Here is a 16,857-nt window from a genome sequence, read left to right as displayed (position 1 = left end):
AGCATATGATACTCTGAAAGAATCTCCGATTTTATGTCGCCGTGTGAGGCATTACAGACTTCCACATCAGTGGTTCACAACCTTTGTAACTTTATGGTCCCCACTGTCAAAGTCAATACTGAAAGGCCCTCCTACACAGACGCTGCTTTTTCGTCTTGTACTTCTGCCAAAATGACACCAAAAACATTAGCTTGTTTTCAGTCATTTTTAATAGAAAGTAGGGCTTTCAATACATTAAAATAATGAATCATAATTAAACTCTACACACTTTTTTTCCCCAAAATAACTTTTTCCCAAAATATCTATCTATCTATCTATCTATCTATCTATCTATCTATCTATCTATCTATCTATCTATCTATCTATCTATCTATCTATCTATCTATCTATCTATCTATCTATCTATCTATCTATCTATCTATCTATCTATCTATCTATCTATCTATCTTGAAAATGGTCTAAACAATGTTCTTCATGCTTGTTCAATGAACCATAAACAATTATTGCCCATGCACCTGTTGAACAGTACTTAAAACACTTACAGTTTATAGAAATAAGACAGTTAAGGTTACAGTTCCAATAACTTAGGACATTAAAGAGACCTTTCTACTGACTCTGGGTCCCTGATCACCTGCATGAACATGCCATAGTCCTGCTGCAGGAGGCATGAGGACTGCAGCTGTGGCCAGATCAATAAACTGCAATGTGTGTAATGTAAGATGCCTAAGACATTGCTACAGTGAGACAGGAAAGACAGCTGATCGTCCTTGTAGTGCCAAACCACGTGTAACCATGTGTCCCCTCAGACGTGTTTGAGAACTTCGAAGTGTCATACAAATATTCACACGTTAAGATATTTAAAAAAAGAAAAGTTAGAAAAAAAAGCAGCTGAAAATGAGAGGATGTTTATACAGTTAATAAATAATAGCGCAGTTTCACACGAGTGTTATTTTTGTCAGAATTGAAGTGCAAATGTGATACTGATTTTATACATCAGTTCATTAAATAAGAAGTTATTCAGTTATTTTAGACAAAATATTGTCTGTTTTTGCACCATTTTGCCAACAAAAATATAAAGACAATGCAGAACTGTTTGTCTCCGACTCCGAGCAAGCGTTCCATTTCTGAATCGTTTTGAACGAATCGGGTGAATCAATGATTCAATGGACCATTCCTAAAGAGAACCATTTACTTCACTCCTGGATAAATTAGCCATTTGAACAAATCGAATGAATGAATGAATCAATCAATCAATCAGTCAATCAGTCAATCAATCAATCAATCAATCAATGTATATCCAGAGTATAATTTAATTTAAAAATAATTTAATATTTCCATATTATCAAAAGAAATTAAAATAAAACATTAAGGCCCGGTTTCACAGACAGGGTTTAGGCTAAGCCAGGATTAGGATTTATTTCAATTAAGGTATTTAAGTAGCTTTTATAAACATACCCTAGAAAAAAACATTACCGGTGTGCATCTTGAGACAAAACAACGGCTCTTGACATTTTTTAAGATATGTCAGTGCAAGTTACTTTCAGTTAAAGCAGCACAAACATGCATTTTAGTCTAGGACTATCTTAATCCTTGACTGTGAAACCGGGGGTAAATGTATAGTTCACCCAAAAATGAAAATTCAGTCATTATTTACTCAACCTCATGGATTGTGTAATAAATTCTATGTTGAATCAAATAAAATATTTTTTCTGAAGCTTCTGAAGCTTTTTTTGTAATGTCTATTTGATGCTTTACACAATTATGACTTTAAATGATCTTTTGGGAGTAATTTCTCAGTCAACTTTTATGTGTGATTAATTTGCGATTAATTAGATTAATTAATCGCCACATCGTGAAATTAATTAGATTAAATATTTTAATTGCTTAACAGCCTATATATAATAGTATTTTAATATTATTATTTTTATTACTATTATTATATAATATAAATTTGTTTTAAATCATTTTATATATACTTTTATTTAATTTTTTTTACATATATAATTTTCTATTTTTCTATATATTTTTCAACACTGTCTGCTTGTTTCATTCCAGCAGCCGTTACGGTCAGTCCAACTCCCTCCCAACCACGGGCTGTGTAGGCAGCGGCGTTCCCACCCGGAGAAACTTGCGGCAGTATCAAATGCGAAGTTTGCCTGGTGTAAGACCTGGCATTTTGGGTACCGCCGGCCTGTTTGGACCAACGCCCCGGAGCGGCAGCAGCACCCCTACTGGCCTGAAACAAGGCAGACAGGTTTGTCATTTCACAAACTTGCCCTAGTGGCCTCACGGTGGCTTTCAACAACACCAAACCCAAAGCTTAAATGACTCCATTACCACTTCAAACTGAAGGGAGCACTAGTTTTTGAAGTGGATGGAGCTGGAGGCAATTTACAGCATTCCAGAAATCCAACATCACTGTTGAATGGAACAACTGAGGATTGGGTTTTGGAAACGTAGTGATAACCTGGCATTCTTGCGTGTCTGCTCAAACATTTTTCTAGGCACGCTTACAATGGGAGGAAGTTCCAACTGCCTCCCTGGTTCAGAGTCTGTGGACGTTGGGGTTAGGTGCGCGAAACAGCCGATGAGTCATATGTGGGGAGAAGTGTGACTGGAGGGAGGAGAGAGAGGGGAGGGGAGAAAAGAAGAGGAGAAAGAGAAAGAGAGAGTGAGAGAGAGGGAGCTAGTCAGAGGCAGTGAGAACAGTGCACAGGCATTTCCTGTTTTTCCCTGCTCCTCTGTACGGGAGGGCCAGGAAAGGGGGGAGATGGAGTCAAATGAAGAGAGCGAGAGAGTGAATGAAAGTAGGATAGGCAGGTTAGAAGGGCTTATTCACATCAAATCACTCCATGAATGGATGAATCTCAGAAAAAAGATCAGTTACATGTCCGGGTGATATATCAACCCAAAATCAAATGAAAAAAAAAAAAAAAAATTAAATGAAGAAAATCTTATTTGTACCCAGTGTGACATTTTTTTCATTCAATTTCGTGTATATATATATATATATATATATATATATATATATATATATATATATATATATATATATATATATATATATATATATATATGGTTATCACTACGTATGTATATATATAAATATAAAGACTTTGTTCCTGACCTGTGCTAAGAAAAGCCACATTTCACACTAACTAGTCATTTTATGTTTAGAACAATAAAAGGCTTTATAATATGTGAAACTTTTTCATATATCATGATTTAATTTTTTAGTTTAATCAATTGTTACATTTGTTATTATTATTTGCCAAGTCTATTACGTCGGTCCCAACATTCACATGAGCACAGATTGTAGTAGGATGCGAATGTAATTTGGTTGCCGTGTGTTTTTTGTTAGGGTTTGTGGTTTGCTAACCCAGGGGGCAGTAACAGCATGCCCAGCCGCACCCACAGCTCAGTTCAGAGGACTCGATCACTACCCGTCCATACCAACCCACACACCATGGCCATGTTCCAGCAAACAGGTAAGAGACAGGAACTCAAACACACTGATCATGCGTAACTCAGTCTGGTCAGGCGAAGCTGGAGTTTCATCATCTCTGACACAAAAACCCCCAGATGACTTAAAGGATTAGTTCACTTCAGAATTAAAATTTCCTGATAATTTACTCTCCCCCATGTCATCCAAGATGTCTTTCTTTCTTCAGTCGAAAAGAAATGAAGGTTTTTGAGGAAAACATTCCAGGATTTTTCTCCATATAGTGGACTTCAATGGGTTCAACAGGTTGAAGGTCCAAATTGCAGTTTCAGTGCAGCTTCAAAGAGCTCTACACGATCCCAGCCGAGGAATAAGCGTCTTTTCTAGTGAAACAATCGGTCATTTTCTAAAAAAAACTAAAAATGTATATACCTTTTAACCACAAATGCTCATCTTGCACTAGCTCTGCGATGCGCCACACATTACGTAATCATGTTGGAAAGGTCACACGTGACTAGGGCTGGACGATTATGGCCTAAAATCAAAACCTCGATTAATTGAACATTTTACCTCGATTACGATTAATGAACGATTATTTTGTTTCTGTTTTTTTTTTAAGGGTTGTACTGTGAATATGACTATTAAAGGTGGGATATTTTTTCCTATTGAAAGAGCGATCTGACACAGCTCACTTTCAACAGTTATTTTATCTATGGTTTGTAACATTTCTTACAGATTTCTGCTCGTTGTAAATCAGATAAAGATAAATTAGTACAGTAGGCTACCAGTAGGCCTACGAGTGATTGCGTGTATGAATTAATCATACGTCTCTTTTAATTGTGAAGCTGTGGGTTGTAAATAGTTCCTTCAAAAGTAGAAAAACATATGCTATAATAATTTTTGAGTTTCTAAGCTACTTTTGTCATAAATCACTGGACAGCACTGACAACTAGTTTCTGTGTTCCTCTCAGTGCGCGCGATCTTCACGCATTGCGCAGCTACTGTTTGTATGAGTGTTCGTGCCACAAAGCAGCTGTGCGAGCGCGTTAGCTCAATATAATAATACACATCCGATCGTCTAATCGCTTGAATGTACAAAGCATAAAACATACAACTGACAAAGTTTAGTGAAGACGCAAGTCTCAGCGCTCGCGCGACATCACTATGTGTTGAACCGGCCGGTTGAACCTCCGTGTTTTGCTTTTATGCCACTGACTGGACGGGACGGAGTCATGTGGCTACATACGCTGTACTATGTCGGAAGTATTAACAGTATTAAAAAACCGAAATAACCGACATAAAAAAAATTACGTCGGTTAGAGGTTCTGAATTTCGGTTTCGATTACTTTTCGATTAATCGTCCAGCCCTACACGTGACGTAGGCGGAAGTACCGTGGTAGGGCTCATTTTCTCCTCCAAGAAAATTTTTTTTGTAAAGGCCATTTGACTTGGTCTTTGCATGTTCACTTTGTAGACACTGGCTCGGTACTTTCGTCACGCGTAACCTTTCCAACTTGATTACAGCCCATCGCAGAGCAGTGCAAGAAGAGCATTTGTGGTTAAAAAAGTATATAAATTTGTATTCTTTTTAGAAAATGACAGATCATTTCACTAGATAAGACCCCTATTCCTCAGCTGGGATCATATAGAGCACTTTAAAGCTGCATTGAAACTGCAATTTGGACCTTCAACCAGTTGAACCCTATATGAAGTCCACTTAAATGTCATTCCCTTAAACAGGCAGATACCCTGTTTATAACTGTATTTCTGAGCTAAAATGAAACTACAGAAGTGCAGAATGGCTTTTGTCAAGTACAAAACATCAAGTATTTGTTTGTGGTCAGACACAGTTTCTTCTGACTGAAACGGTGTCACATATTTAAAGCGAAACTTTTCCTGTTCTTCACACATCGGCTCCATCCTCCCAAGCGTTGTGCTGTGTGTGCTCTACTGACACACATTCAGAGTAGACAGATGTTCCTCTCTGTCTGCAGCTCCACTCTGACTGCAGCTGAAACTCACTTCCTTTAGTCTGAAGAAGAAATAGGGGCTGTGCACGGGAGTGTGTACAGTGTTTTTGTGTGCTAGGTTGCGTGTTACAATGACTGTCTTTGTGCCTGCCACTTTCTCTCTCCATCTCAATGTGTTCATATTAACGGCTTGATTAATTCAAAGGCATCAAAGCGGGAATACTGTGACAGAGACTTGAGGGGCCTTACAGGATTTAATGCTTAAAAATAGCAGGTTGTCTGTTCCGTCCAGCCAGTGGTTGCCTAACTCAGCTCTTCCTTCCCACAAGGGATTTTCAAAGTCCCGTTTGCTGTTGACTCAGCTAAAGACAAGCACTGTGCAGGCCAGCCCAGCCCAAACAGCGCTGCAGGAGTCCTGTGCAGCCCGAGTCCGCCCCAACGAGACTGAATCAACTCTTTTACAACAGAGATCCCACTGTAGTCCAGTGTACTACTGAGGGAACTATGAACACAATCGGTTCACAATCAGTTCAGTGCAATTTGCAAGCATAATGGCTGTGAATTTTAAAAACTGAGGTCGCAATTTGGAGCTATTGATCAGTTGTAGTAGCCATGATGACTAGGATGTGAATAGGACACTTTGAAAAGTTTGAAATAGACCATTGTTTGGCTTTTTACTCTTGCTGATGAAGGTCTGAGTGGGTTAATGGTCAAAAAGGATGACATCTTTGTCAGATTAGAGCCTGTTTTGATCTATGATTTATCTTAAACTTATGGTCTATAAGGTCTGGGCTAATAACTTTAAGGTTAAAGGTTTTGAACCTGACAAGGGGTGACCTGTATCTAATTGCGCTTTTTAGCAAAACACTTAACCCATGATTGCTCCAAGAGGAACACTTCATGTAATAAGTTTAAAGTGTCTAATAAAAAAGATCTGTGATGCTTTTGCATGGATGAAGTTTCAAATCTGACCAGCATTGCGTGCCGAACCCATTTACTTATTTTCTTACTTATTATCTTTTTTGTTCTTCATCTTTCTCTCTTTAACATTTGGCAAAAAGCACAAATAAAAACTTTTTCTATATGTCGAGACATCAGTCAATGTCATGCAGATCTCACTTGGCTTGTTATGTGATGTGTATTGTCGTAATTTGTTAAAGTTGACACCGTTTGTTTATCATTTTGCAGATTTACAGTTACCTGTGACTGAGCCAGACATCAATAATCGTTTGGAGTCTCTGTGTCTCAGCATGACCGAACACGCTCTGGGAGGTACGTGTCCACTTCTTGTTCAGTTTACAAATACTGCACTTAAAGTCATAGTTCACCAAAAAAATTAAAACTTTTTAAGGTCAGTAAGATTTTTGGTAACACTTGTATTTTAAGGTGATGGTTACACGTTACTTCATGTACTTACTATAGTAATAACAGTAAATATTCATAATAACTAGCCAAACCATAATGTAAACCAAACCATAACCCTAACTGTAACTCTATAGTACATGTGGTTAATTAATAGTACTTATTTGAGTAAGTACAATGTAACTACATTATATACCTTAAAATAAAGTGTTACCATTTTTACTTTAATTCAGCAAGAACAATTTGATAAAAAGTGAAGTGGCAATAAAGACATTTATAATGTTACAAAAGATTTCTATTTCAAATAAATGCTGTTCTTTTAAACTTTCTATTCATCAAATAATCCTAGGAAAAAATATTTATTATGGTTTCCATAAAAGTGGCTTTGCCAGCACAGGAATAAATTAAATTTTAAAATATATTAAAACAGAAAAGGGTTATTTTAAATTGTAGTAATATTTCACAATATTAATATTTTTTACATTTTTTTTAATCAAATAAATGCAGCCTTGGTAAGCATCTTTTAAAAAAATAAAAAACTATTACCGGTAGTGTAGTTCAACATTTTAAGAGTTGGGCACGCCGATATCCTACAATAAACACATTATCAGTTATCACATTGTCATTTGCTATCCACATCACCAGAATAAATGAATTAAAGATGCAGTGTGTAAATTTTAGGAGGATCTATTGACAGAAATGCAATAAAATATACGTAACAATGTTTTCAGTGGTGTATAAAGACTTAATGAACCATTATGTTTTTATTACCTTAGAATGAGAATGAGCCATTTTTATCTAAATAGAATTCGCCATTTTGCATAGTCATGTTTCTACAGTAGCCCTAAATGGACAACAAGAGTGCGTTTCTTCACTATGTTGTTCTTCATTGGTGTATTTAGAGGCAGTTTGCATCAGCACTACGTTGAATATGCACAAAGAAGAAGTAGTAGTAGTAGTATTCGTCTGGTTTATTAGAAGCAGAGACCGTTCTTTGTTAGAAGTAAAACGAAACCTCATTGCTTGACTGGCTAACTCTCTGTTGTCTCAGTTGACGTCATCTTTGTCCTGTGTCGGCCACCGTAGCTTCTCTTTGTGCTTTGAAAGGGAGGGGTGAGCGGTGGACTGAGCAATTTGCATTCTCACCGCTAGATGCCGCTAAAATTTAGTTATTAAAAGTTAGCAGTTATAAAATGTAACAAAAGTTTATCCAAAATAACCATTTCTTTAATGACATTGACAGTGTTTTCACCTTTGAAAAACATTAAACTACTTTGTGAAGATATTGACATGTCCATCTCTGAAAACAGGAAGCACTTGTCCAGTAGTAGTTAAGCAGTCTGTCTCTAAGTGATTTGAAGATCTATACTCTAATGCTCGTTTTTTGGTACAAGCTGATGAATGAGGATGTTATTAGTATTTGTTTGTTTACCAATCTGTGCAACAAAAGTCTCTGATTTAATCCATGGGAGCGGAATTTGAGGAAACGGTTTGGATCTTTGCTGACTACGGCAGTATCGTGAAACCCCACAGGAAACCGTTTCTGTCAGGATCATCCCCTCTGACACTCATTTAAAAGGTCAAAAACCCTTCTGAAGTTAACCGAAGCCCTCTTTTTCCCTTTGAAAATGTTCAAGGGGAAATATTTTTTCTTCTTCTCCACAACATTTCATTGAACTTTTTGAGGTGTTTCTTTGGCGAAGACGCATCAGACACAACAATCTTCAAAAGGCAGAAAATATTGTGACTATCAGTTCCAGACGGGAAGGAGCGTTACTTTGTATCCACATGTCGCGGGATCAATGCAGTGAGCATTCCCATGTGAAGTGGAGGTTTTCTTTGCATAAAGAGTGTTTTTTCTCTCAGAGCTGACACAGAGGCTTTCAGTGCAGTGGGCTCGGTGCTGGACAAGCACAGCTTTGTGTTGTGGGAGTGCAGGGAGACAGACAGGAGAGAGGCAGGCAGACAGGCTGAATCAGGGAGACGGGCAGAAGCAGTGGGCAGCTCTGCGGTGAGCTCAGGAATGCCCCGCTCGCTCCACAGCTGCCAACAGAGCCCGTAGTGTTCTTGTGGCAACATACCCTTAGACCCCCCCCACCCCAGGACCTCCAGCTCCTCTGGTCAAGCAGCCTGCCCTCATTTCACAGAATGAGACTGCTTGCTCTGTGAAACTGTATGGTTGGGAAATCCAATTCATTTTAAATGAACCAGAAGGGGGGAAAAAATGATTCATTTAGTTGTTTGAGTCACTCAAAGTGGCTTCCCAGAAGACCTGTGCTTGATATTTTCTTAGCTATATAATTTACACTACTGTTCAAAAGTTGTTGTTTTTTGTTTTTTGCACTTAAATGAACAAAAGTGACATTCATAATGTCACAAAAGATTTCTGTTTCAAATAAATGCTGTTCTTTTGAACTTTCTTTTCATCAAAGAATCCTGAGAAATACATCAATATAATAAAATAATATCAGTTCCACAAAAATATTAAGCAGCACGACTGTTTTCAACATTGATATTAACAAATGTTTCTTGAGCACCAATTCAGCATATTAGAATGATTTCTGAAGGATCTTGCGACTTTGAAGACTAAAATATATTAAAATAAAAAACAGATGAAATTGTAATAATATTTCACAATATTACTGTTTTCACTGTATTTTTCATTAAATAAATACAGCCTTGGTGAGCATAAAAGACTTCCGTTCATCCAAAAATGAAAATTCTGTCATTAATTACTCACCTTCATGTCGTTCCACACAGACAGAATTTGAATTACCACTTTCAAGGTCCAGAAAGGTAGTAAAGACATCGTTAAAATAGTCCATGTGTCTACAGTTGTTCAATCTTCATTTTATGAAGCAACAAGAAAACTTTTTGTGTGCAAAAACAAAACTGTTGATGTAGTAAACAGTGCTTTCGAGTTCTACATCAGAACAGCGACTCATTGCCTGTGTCTCATTTCGAAGGCTGCGTCCTCCGGAGGTAGCATTTGAAGGCTGCATACGTCATCAAGGCAGTCTCATTTAAGAAAAGTAACTGTTATATCGCAAAGTAAGAAAGAAATTACAGTATTTTACACCTCACGAAGAATAACAGTCAATTTTATTACGGTAACTTTACTTAAATAAGACATCCTTGACGTATGCAGCCTTCAAATGCATCCTCCGGACATACATTCAGACGTTGAACCTGGAAGCGCTGCACTGTGTTTACAACGTCAACAGCGTAGGAGACTGACAGAGGAGAGAAGAAATAAAGTTGAATAAAGTCATTATTTTTGTTCTGCTTTTGCGCACAAAAAAGTATTCTAATCGTTTCATAACATTAAGGTTGAACCACTGTAGTCACATGGATTATTTTAACTATTTTAAGAGTCATAAACCTCTCGGATTTCATCAAAAATATCTTAATTTGTGTTCTGAAGATGAACGAAGGTCTTACGTGTTTGGGACGACATGAGGGTGAATAATTAATGACAGAAATTTCATTTTTGGGTGAACTAACCCTTTAAAGCATAAAAAATATTATTGACATCAAACTTATGATTGGTACATGTGATTGAATAAAAGATGAACTGTTGAACTGTTCCAGAAGTGTTTCTCAGTTGCACTGTGATCGTAGTCACAAACTGTGATGTCACTTGTTTCCATAGATGGCGTTGATCGAACTTCAACCATCTGAGAGAAAAGAAGAGGGCGTACAGGGAGACAGCATGCCTGGCAGCAGGGGGAAAGGTCATCAAGAGGTCACGAGCCCCTCTGTCTATAAACTCCCCCCCTCCTCTCCACCTGCTCACCTACCAATGCAATAGCCAATTGGAGAGGTGGGGCGTGGTCTACACAGTGCCATTCACACAAGCAAGTTCTGTCACCATGACTACTTCAGCGTGTTTACATTCGATTTTGGGAGAAAATCACATCTTCAACACTTCCATAGAAGAACGCAGCAAAGGGTCTTCGTGAAGGCAGGCCATTAGAGGGGGTCCGTAAATCAACGGAGACAACTCAAAGCGTTCAGGTGGCTGTCTGGGACGTCACGAAATCCAAACCAACCAGCAGACGAAACCAGATCAAGACATGTAGTAACAGATTTGATTTCTGTACCTCTGTGCAGATGCTAAAATATTATGTCACCGTATGTTTACACGTTATACTGTTAAGGATATCAGAACAGTAGATGTTTTCAGGTGCGTTGTTAAAATCCGAGAACGGTGTACAGCTTTAGGTTCCTAAACGGCTTCATAGTTTACAATTGTGTTTGTATTTACTGTTTTGTTGTTCTAGTTTTCTTTTGTGCCAGCAGGAAAAAGCTGATTTACAACACTACAAAGACAGTTAAAAGCTACGGATGGTACTCAGAAGAAAGAGAGGGAACGTGAGAGCGGCGATGGGAAAGGAAACAGGAAGTGATGTGAGTGGAAGGGTCTGTGGAGGGAGCGGGGAATTCTGACGTAAGGGACAGAGGTCGAGGGAGATCAGGAGGTCAGAGGAGTGGAATATGGGAGAAATGCCAGCAAACGCAAGTAGATGGAAAGGTTGAAAAGGAGCAGGTGAACATGTGCACAGGTCCAGGCAGAATATGCAGAAATATATATATATATTAATTGCAATATATTTTATTTATAATTTAAATATTAAAATATAAAATATATAAAATAAATATAATATAAATAAAATATATTTCAATTTAAAAATATATATATATATATATATATATATAAATTGAAAGATATTTTATTAATATATTTATTTTATATAGAATATACATAAATATATTTCAATTAAATATATATATATATATATATATATATATATATATATATATATATATATATATATATATATATATATTATATATAAAATATAATATTAATAAAATATATTTCAATTAATATATATATATATATATATATAGTTTTATGTTTTTTAATTGAAATATATTTTATTTATGTTACATTTATTTTATATATTAAAATATAAAATACATAAAATATAATATAAATAAAATATATTTCAATTAAAAAATTATATATACCTTTTATGGGTGGCTTTAAGGATAAACACAAGGGTTGTTTTGTTCAGATACTGTGGAAATCTCCAGAGTATTCTACAGATTCTGTCTGGGCCTGGAGATATATTCAGTTTTACAGATCATTTTTATGCATTGAATCTGTAAATGCACAGCCGTAGAGTGAAGTTCGTTTAGCGATTTTGGGAAGATTGCAGGAGTCGTATGGACATTTTCAGCTTGTGTCTGTGTATTTGGGATATCACATGCGTGGTACACTATGTCAGCAGGACATATACTGTTGGAGCAACAGGGAGAGATATACATAACATTGAAATGTATAAGGAAATAACACTAATGCACCATTTATTAGTACAGAGCGCCGCCTTGTGGTGAAACTGTGCAATAGTAACCAATAAATGAGACTAGTCTTTTTTTTTTTTTTTTTTTTTTTTTTTTTTTTTACAGTATTGTCTTAATAGCAGCCATTAGTTAATCATGCCAGGTATAAAAAGTAGAAAGTTTACAATAAGAAATGAGCTTTTAGTTTTGGACTTACAAGTGAAGATCTAATTTTCTGCATGGGAAGGGTCTGAGAGGGTTTTTTTTTTTTTTCTTTAACTGTTGTATTCTGGGAAATTAAAGTCCCTTTATGAGGGTGTTCAGTGATTGGTAATGTATCTTATTTAGAGTTTTTCCTATAATAACTTTGCTTTTCGTGCCCTTGGTGCTGTGAATCCTTGCTGAAACCATCAAAAGTAATTTGCAATAACGTGCAATAGACTCTCATCAGCAACACGGTGTGAATCAAGCGCAGAGGGGAGCGGGGGGTGGGGGGTGTCTCTGAAAGAGGAACTGGACTAGCAAACTTTGCCCCCCCCCCCAAAATCCCCCACAATTCCCACACCACAGGACGGTTGTACCCTGTAGTTCTCGTGTTGCTGGCCTGCAACTTGATGCACCTACCCACACCTCAAGTGTTTTGTGCTTTTCGGCTCATCCAAAGAAACAGGTCATGACAGTAAACCGACGGTAAAGAGGCACTTTCACATCCATTGAGCGGCGACCGACACAGTTAAAGCTGCCTAAAAGAGAGAATGTTGACTATGCAGTGTGTGTCAGAGTTGGTGCCTCCAAACTAGAGCTTTTAAAGTGCATGAAATGCCTTAAACGAAATGGTAGCCGGTGTTTTACAAAGCATGTTAGCAAACCATCACGTGGCATCTTGTTTATAGAGGTGCATTTGTTTGTGTATTAAGCCACTCATCACTGCCATTTGAAACCAATTAGCAGATTCAAATGATTATTTATTCTTTTCTATTATTGATGCAGAGGTTATTGTATTCATTAGATGTATTATTTAAGATACCTTGTGTATTAACTTTTGCTATGGCTGGTAACCATAAGTACATCTCAAATAATAACCTAGTTATTTTTTTGACGTTTTGTTTTCCAAATTTGCATTCTTTATCAAACAAACAACATACCTGATGGTCAAAAGACATGTCAGGCCTTTTTTTTTTTTTTCTTCTTTTTTTAATATTGCTGTTTTCTTTTCTTGTGAGTATCTCTAAATGCTTTTGTTTTGCTAACCCTCCCCCGGATGGTGTATTTTAAGGAAAGTGTTTTTATATATATATATGTTGTCACATGTCGTAAACAAAGAGCCAGTTTTTTTCTTTCTTTCTTGAAAATAATTTGGAATCTTTTTTTGCAGGTTTGCAATTTTTCGCTGTTATTCTGTTGTGATTTTCACCTCAGCTGTTACGGCGTTTAAAAACGCGTAGCGTCATTGCGTAGTTCTACGAAGAATGCTGCTCGCTCGCGATTGGATAGCGAAGTATGACGCGAAATGTTCTTCACGCGACGAGCCAAACAAAATTACAGATGCTGTAACAGTGTTAAAACATTTACATGCTACCTTGGTATTCCGTTATTTACGAAGCCTTTATCGTTTGTTTTGGGCGCGTTAGCATATCAGAACGTATGCTGATTCTTATTTTTAATTTTTATTTTTTTATTATTATTTTTTCATCTAAGTTTACTTTTTGCTTTAATACGCTCTTTGTTTTTTTTCCGTTTTGTTTTCGTTTTGTTATTTCAAGAGCCGATGTCCTGTATTGACTGCAGGCTGACGTACATATGCGTATATATATATATATATATATATATATATATAAAATATATATTTTAAAAGAATCTTATGTTTATGTCTAAGATAAAACCAAATAAAAAAGCGCGAAAAATAAGAAACAAACAAACAACAAAAAAAAGCAAAAAATGTAATTTATATTTTAGAGATGCATGCAAGAGGCTGGGAAGTCATATCTAGAATAACAAATGGCAGTGCCTTTTTTATTTGTATTCAGACATTTAGCCCCAAATGTAAATGATTTTATATGGCTCTAAAATATAGAGATAAGCCAGACGCATTGAAACTTCAAATCATACAACCCTGCTGAAAAATCCTGGCTTGTTTTAGCTGGTCTCCTAGCCTGGTCATATCTGGTTTTAGAGGGGTTTTGGTTAGCTAGGAGACTGGGAGGCTGGGAGACCAGCTAAAACCACCCTGACAGCAGATCCGACCTGTAATCCACATGTACCAGATGTGGGCCGGATCTGGGCCACACTATGTTGCTGTCTGGGCAGCTACGTCTAGCTTAAACCAGCTAAGACCAGCCAACCAGGATTTTTCAGCTGGGAAATTCGAGCTGATTCTGATGCGTTTGCTCCCGTTTCCATGAGGCTCGGAAGGAGCGTGCTGGAAGTTCATGGGAATCTGTATGCTTTAGGTACTTCAGTGCTGTTATGAAGTTATGATTTAAATCTGTCTGTACAACACGCAGATGTGTATATATTTTTGTTTGTACTTGTGCGAGTGTGACACTGTGTATCCAGGTGAGAAACCGGATTGTCTTGTAATTTTTGTACATACCCTCTTAGAAAAGAGGTGGATGGCTTCATCGGAGGGTGATATTGTTCCACTTTACCTGTGAGGCGTCTCTCTGCTCATGATTTGAAACATCTTTACTGAAATAAACATGACTTCAGTCATTATAAAGAGGGATTTCTTTCCCTCTGTGGCCTTGTCTGTTAATGGGAGATTATACTGTTTGTTTGTGTGTGTGTGTGTCCGTGATGTTCTGTCCGCCAACTGAATGTGTATCATTTGGGTCTGTGTTTAAATGCTTGACATCTTTGTAATAACCACAGACGAAAAGTATTAAAGAGTAACTTTTGAAAAGGACTTCATGTGTTTCTCTGATTTCAAACAAGCTGTTTAATGGTATGGAGGACGCTGGTGTAACCACATGAGTCTGTGAGGAATTTACTGCCTCCTCTCGATCTCAACCAGTCAGAGAGCTAGATACGGGTTTTTATTGCCAAGAGGCGGGGCTTTCTGCGAAAGAGGACTGAAGAATGCTGAGTCACTCTCAGCGCTTTATGAACTCATTTATGATGGGCCAATGAAAGTGCCACACAGGTGGGCAGTGCTGTTCGTGGAAAGTATGGGGAATGATTAGAAAGTGAAATTGGCTATTTTTAATCCATAGATGAAATAAAGATTATTAAAAAAAAAAGTAGAATTTAGAATATGTGCAAAACACTCAGTACTGGGCTTGACCGTACTTTTAGGGCAGAAGAACACTTTTTTTTTTCCCCTTTTGGGGTGAAAATGTAAGACATTATGCCTAAAGGATATAAAGCCTTTTGTACATTTGCATTTATTTAATGCAGTCCAAATTTCCATTAAAGCAATAATAAAAAATAAAATCACTTCAGTCATCTTTATGTAACATGATGTTAAAAAAAAAGTGAATTGTTTAACATGACATTAATGTGATGGTAATGTCATTAACTGTCTTGAAATTCATACTAAAGGTCAAGGATTTTTACGTGTTTATGCAAAACATTTTGTTTCTGTTGATTTTTGGGTGAAATACGACATTTGTGAGATTCAACCTTTAATTTTTCTTGTGCGTTGCTTTCTAACAAACCCTCCCATAAAGAAACACTTAAAAATAAGAACATACAAGAACATGCTGACATATTTTAAATAAGATTTATTATTTTAAGCTGAAAATGATGAACATCAATAGTAAAGTATTTGAAAGACTCCAAGTCTTTCGTTTAAAGAAGGCCACATGAATAACACTAGTTCTCAATATCAAGTGCTCTCCACCGACATGAAGTGATTGTGACATTGAACATCTCATAGCGTCTTCAGAAGCTTCACGACTCCCGATTTCATCCAAACTCAGACATTTTCATAATAAAAAAAAAAGTCAATACACAGGCAATACAACAGTGTCAGTAAATCCACAGCGTCTGTCGTTTTTTGAGGTTAATATAATTTTCTACAATGATACATAGTATATAGTTGAAATTCACATACCCAAGGACAGGTAAACATGCGTCAGAGTAAATGTACAAAATATGTTCTACAAATGTAGAATCTTAAAATATCTTTTAGTTGGTTTCCATCTTTTTATCATATTTTAATTACAAAGATCACATTTATCAGTACAGGTATGTTCTGTATTCTTCATGAATCCCACAATGTGCAAAATCAGATACAATGTTGACCTCGACTGCACCTTTCAACCTTTGGTCTTTTTTTTCCCCCAAACAAATAAAAAACAACCTTCCTTCAGAGTGTAAACAACATCTATGGCCATACAGACAGGATATTCAAAAGGCTGGACCTGGTTATCACTTCAACACGTAATATCCAACACATCAGACTCAACAGTTGATTCGAAACAGAAAATAATAGTGCTGCACACAACTTGTAAATACTATCAATAATAAACACTTACAGAGATAGTTCGCCCCAAAAATGAAAATTCTCTCATCATTTAATGTTGTTTTAAACCAAGTGTGCCACACGAGTCCTGAAAAGTGAAGCCAAGTGTCTTGATCGCCCCCAGGTGGCTGGATGCAGTATATATCATAAACCCCACCCTCTCCATGTAATATAATGGGACGTGAGACAAACTAAACAGCCAAATTTTTCTTTTTTCCAATTGTCATTTTATGCAATTTTTAATCACGCTGATGTTAGTTAAAGTGTTC

At 36.7% G+C, this 16,857-nt stretch overlaps 1 protein-coding gene across 3 annotated transcripts in view; it reads left to right on the top strand.

Moving 5' to 3' along the window:
- The window catches only part of samd4a (sterile alpha motif domain containing 4A), a 55,685-nt gene extending 44,331 nt beyond the window's left edge, over positions 1 to 11,354 (top strand). For 2 of the 3 annotated variants that reach the window (XM_067367977.1, XM_067367979.1), the window contains 4 exons: positions 2,056 to 2,254; positions 3,362 to 3,488; positions 6,601 to 6,684; positions 10,427 to 11,354. In XM_067367977.1, coding sequence (XP_067224078.1) covers positions 2,056 to 2,254; positions 3,362 to 3,488; positions 6,601 to 6,684; positions 10,427 to 10,455 — 439 coding nt within the window. In that variant the 3' untranslated portion in view covers positions 10,456 to 11,354. The remainder of the gene's footprint in view (positions 1 to 2,055; positions 2,255 to 3,361; positions 3,489 to 6,600; positions 6,685 to 10,426) is intronic. The other variant, XM_067367978.1, reaches the window with a different exon arrangement.
- The last annotated feature ends 5,503 nt before the right edge of the window (positions 11,355 to 16,857 follow it).

Source organism: Chanodichthys erythropterus, chromosome 18 (assembly GCF_024489055.1).
Source record: "Chanodichthys erythropterus isolate Z2021 chromosome 18, ASM2448905v1, whole genome shotgun sequence".
NCBI lineage: Eukaryota > Metazoa > Chordata > Actinopteri > Cypriniformes > Xenocyprididae > Chanodichthys > Chanodichthys erythropterus.
The sequence above is the reverse complement of the archived record's forward strand: the minus strand, read 5'-3'. Positions and strand labels throughout refer to the sequence as shown.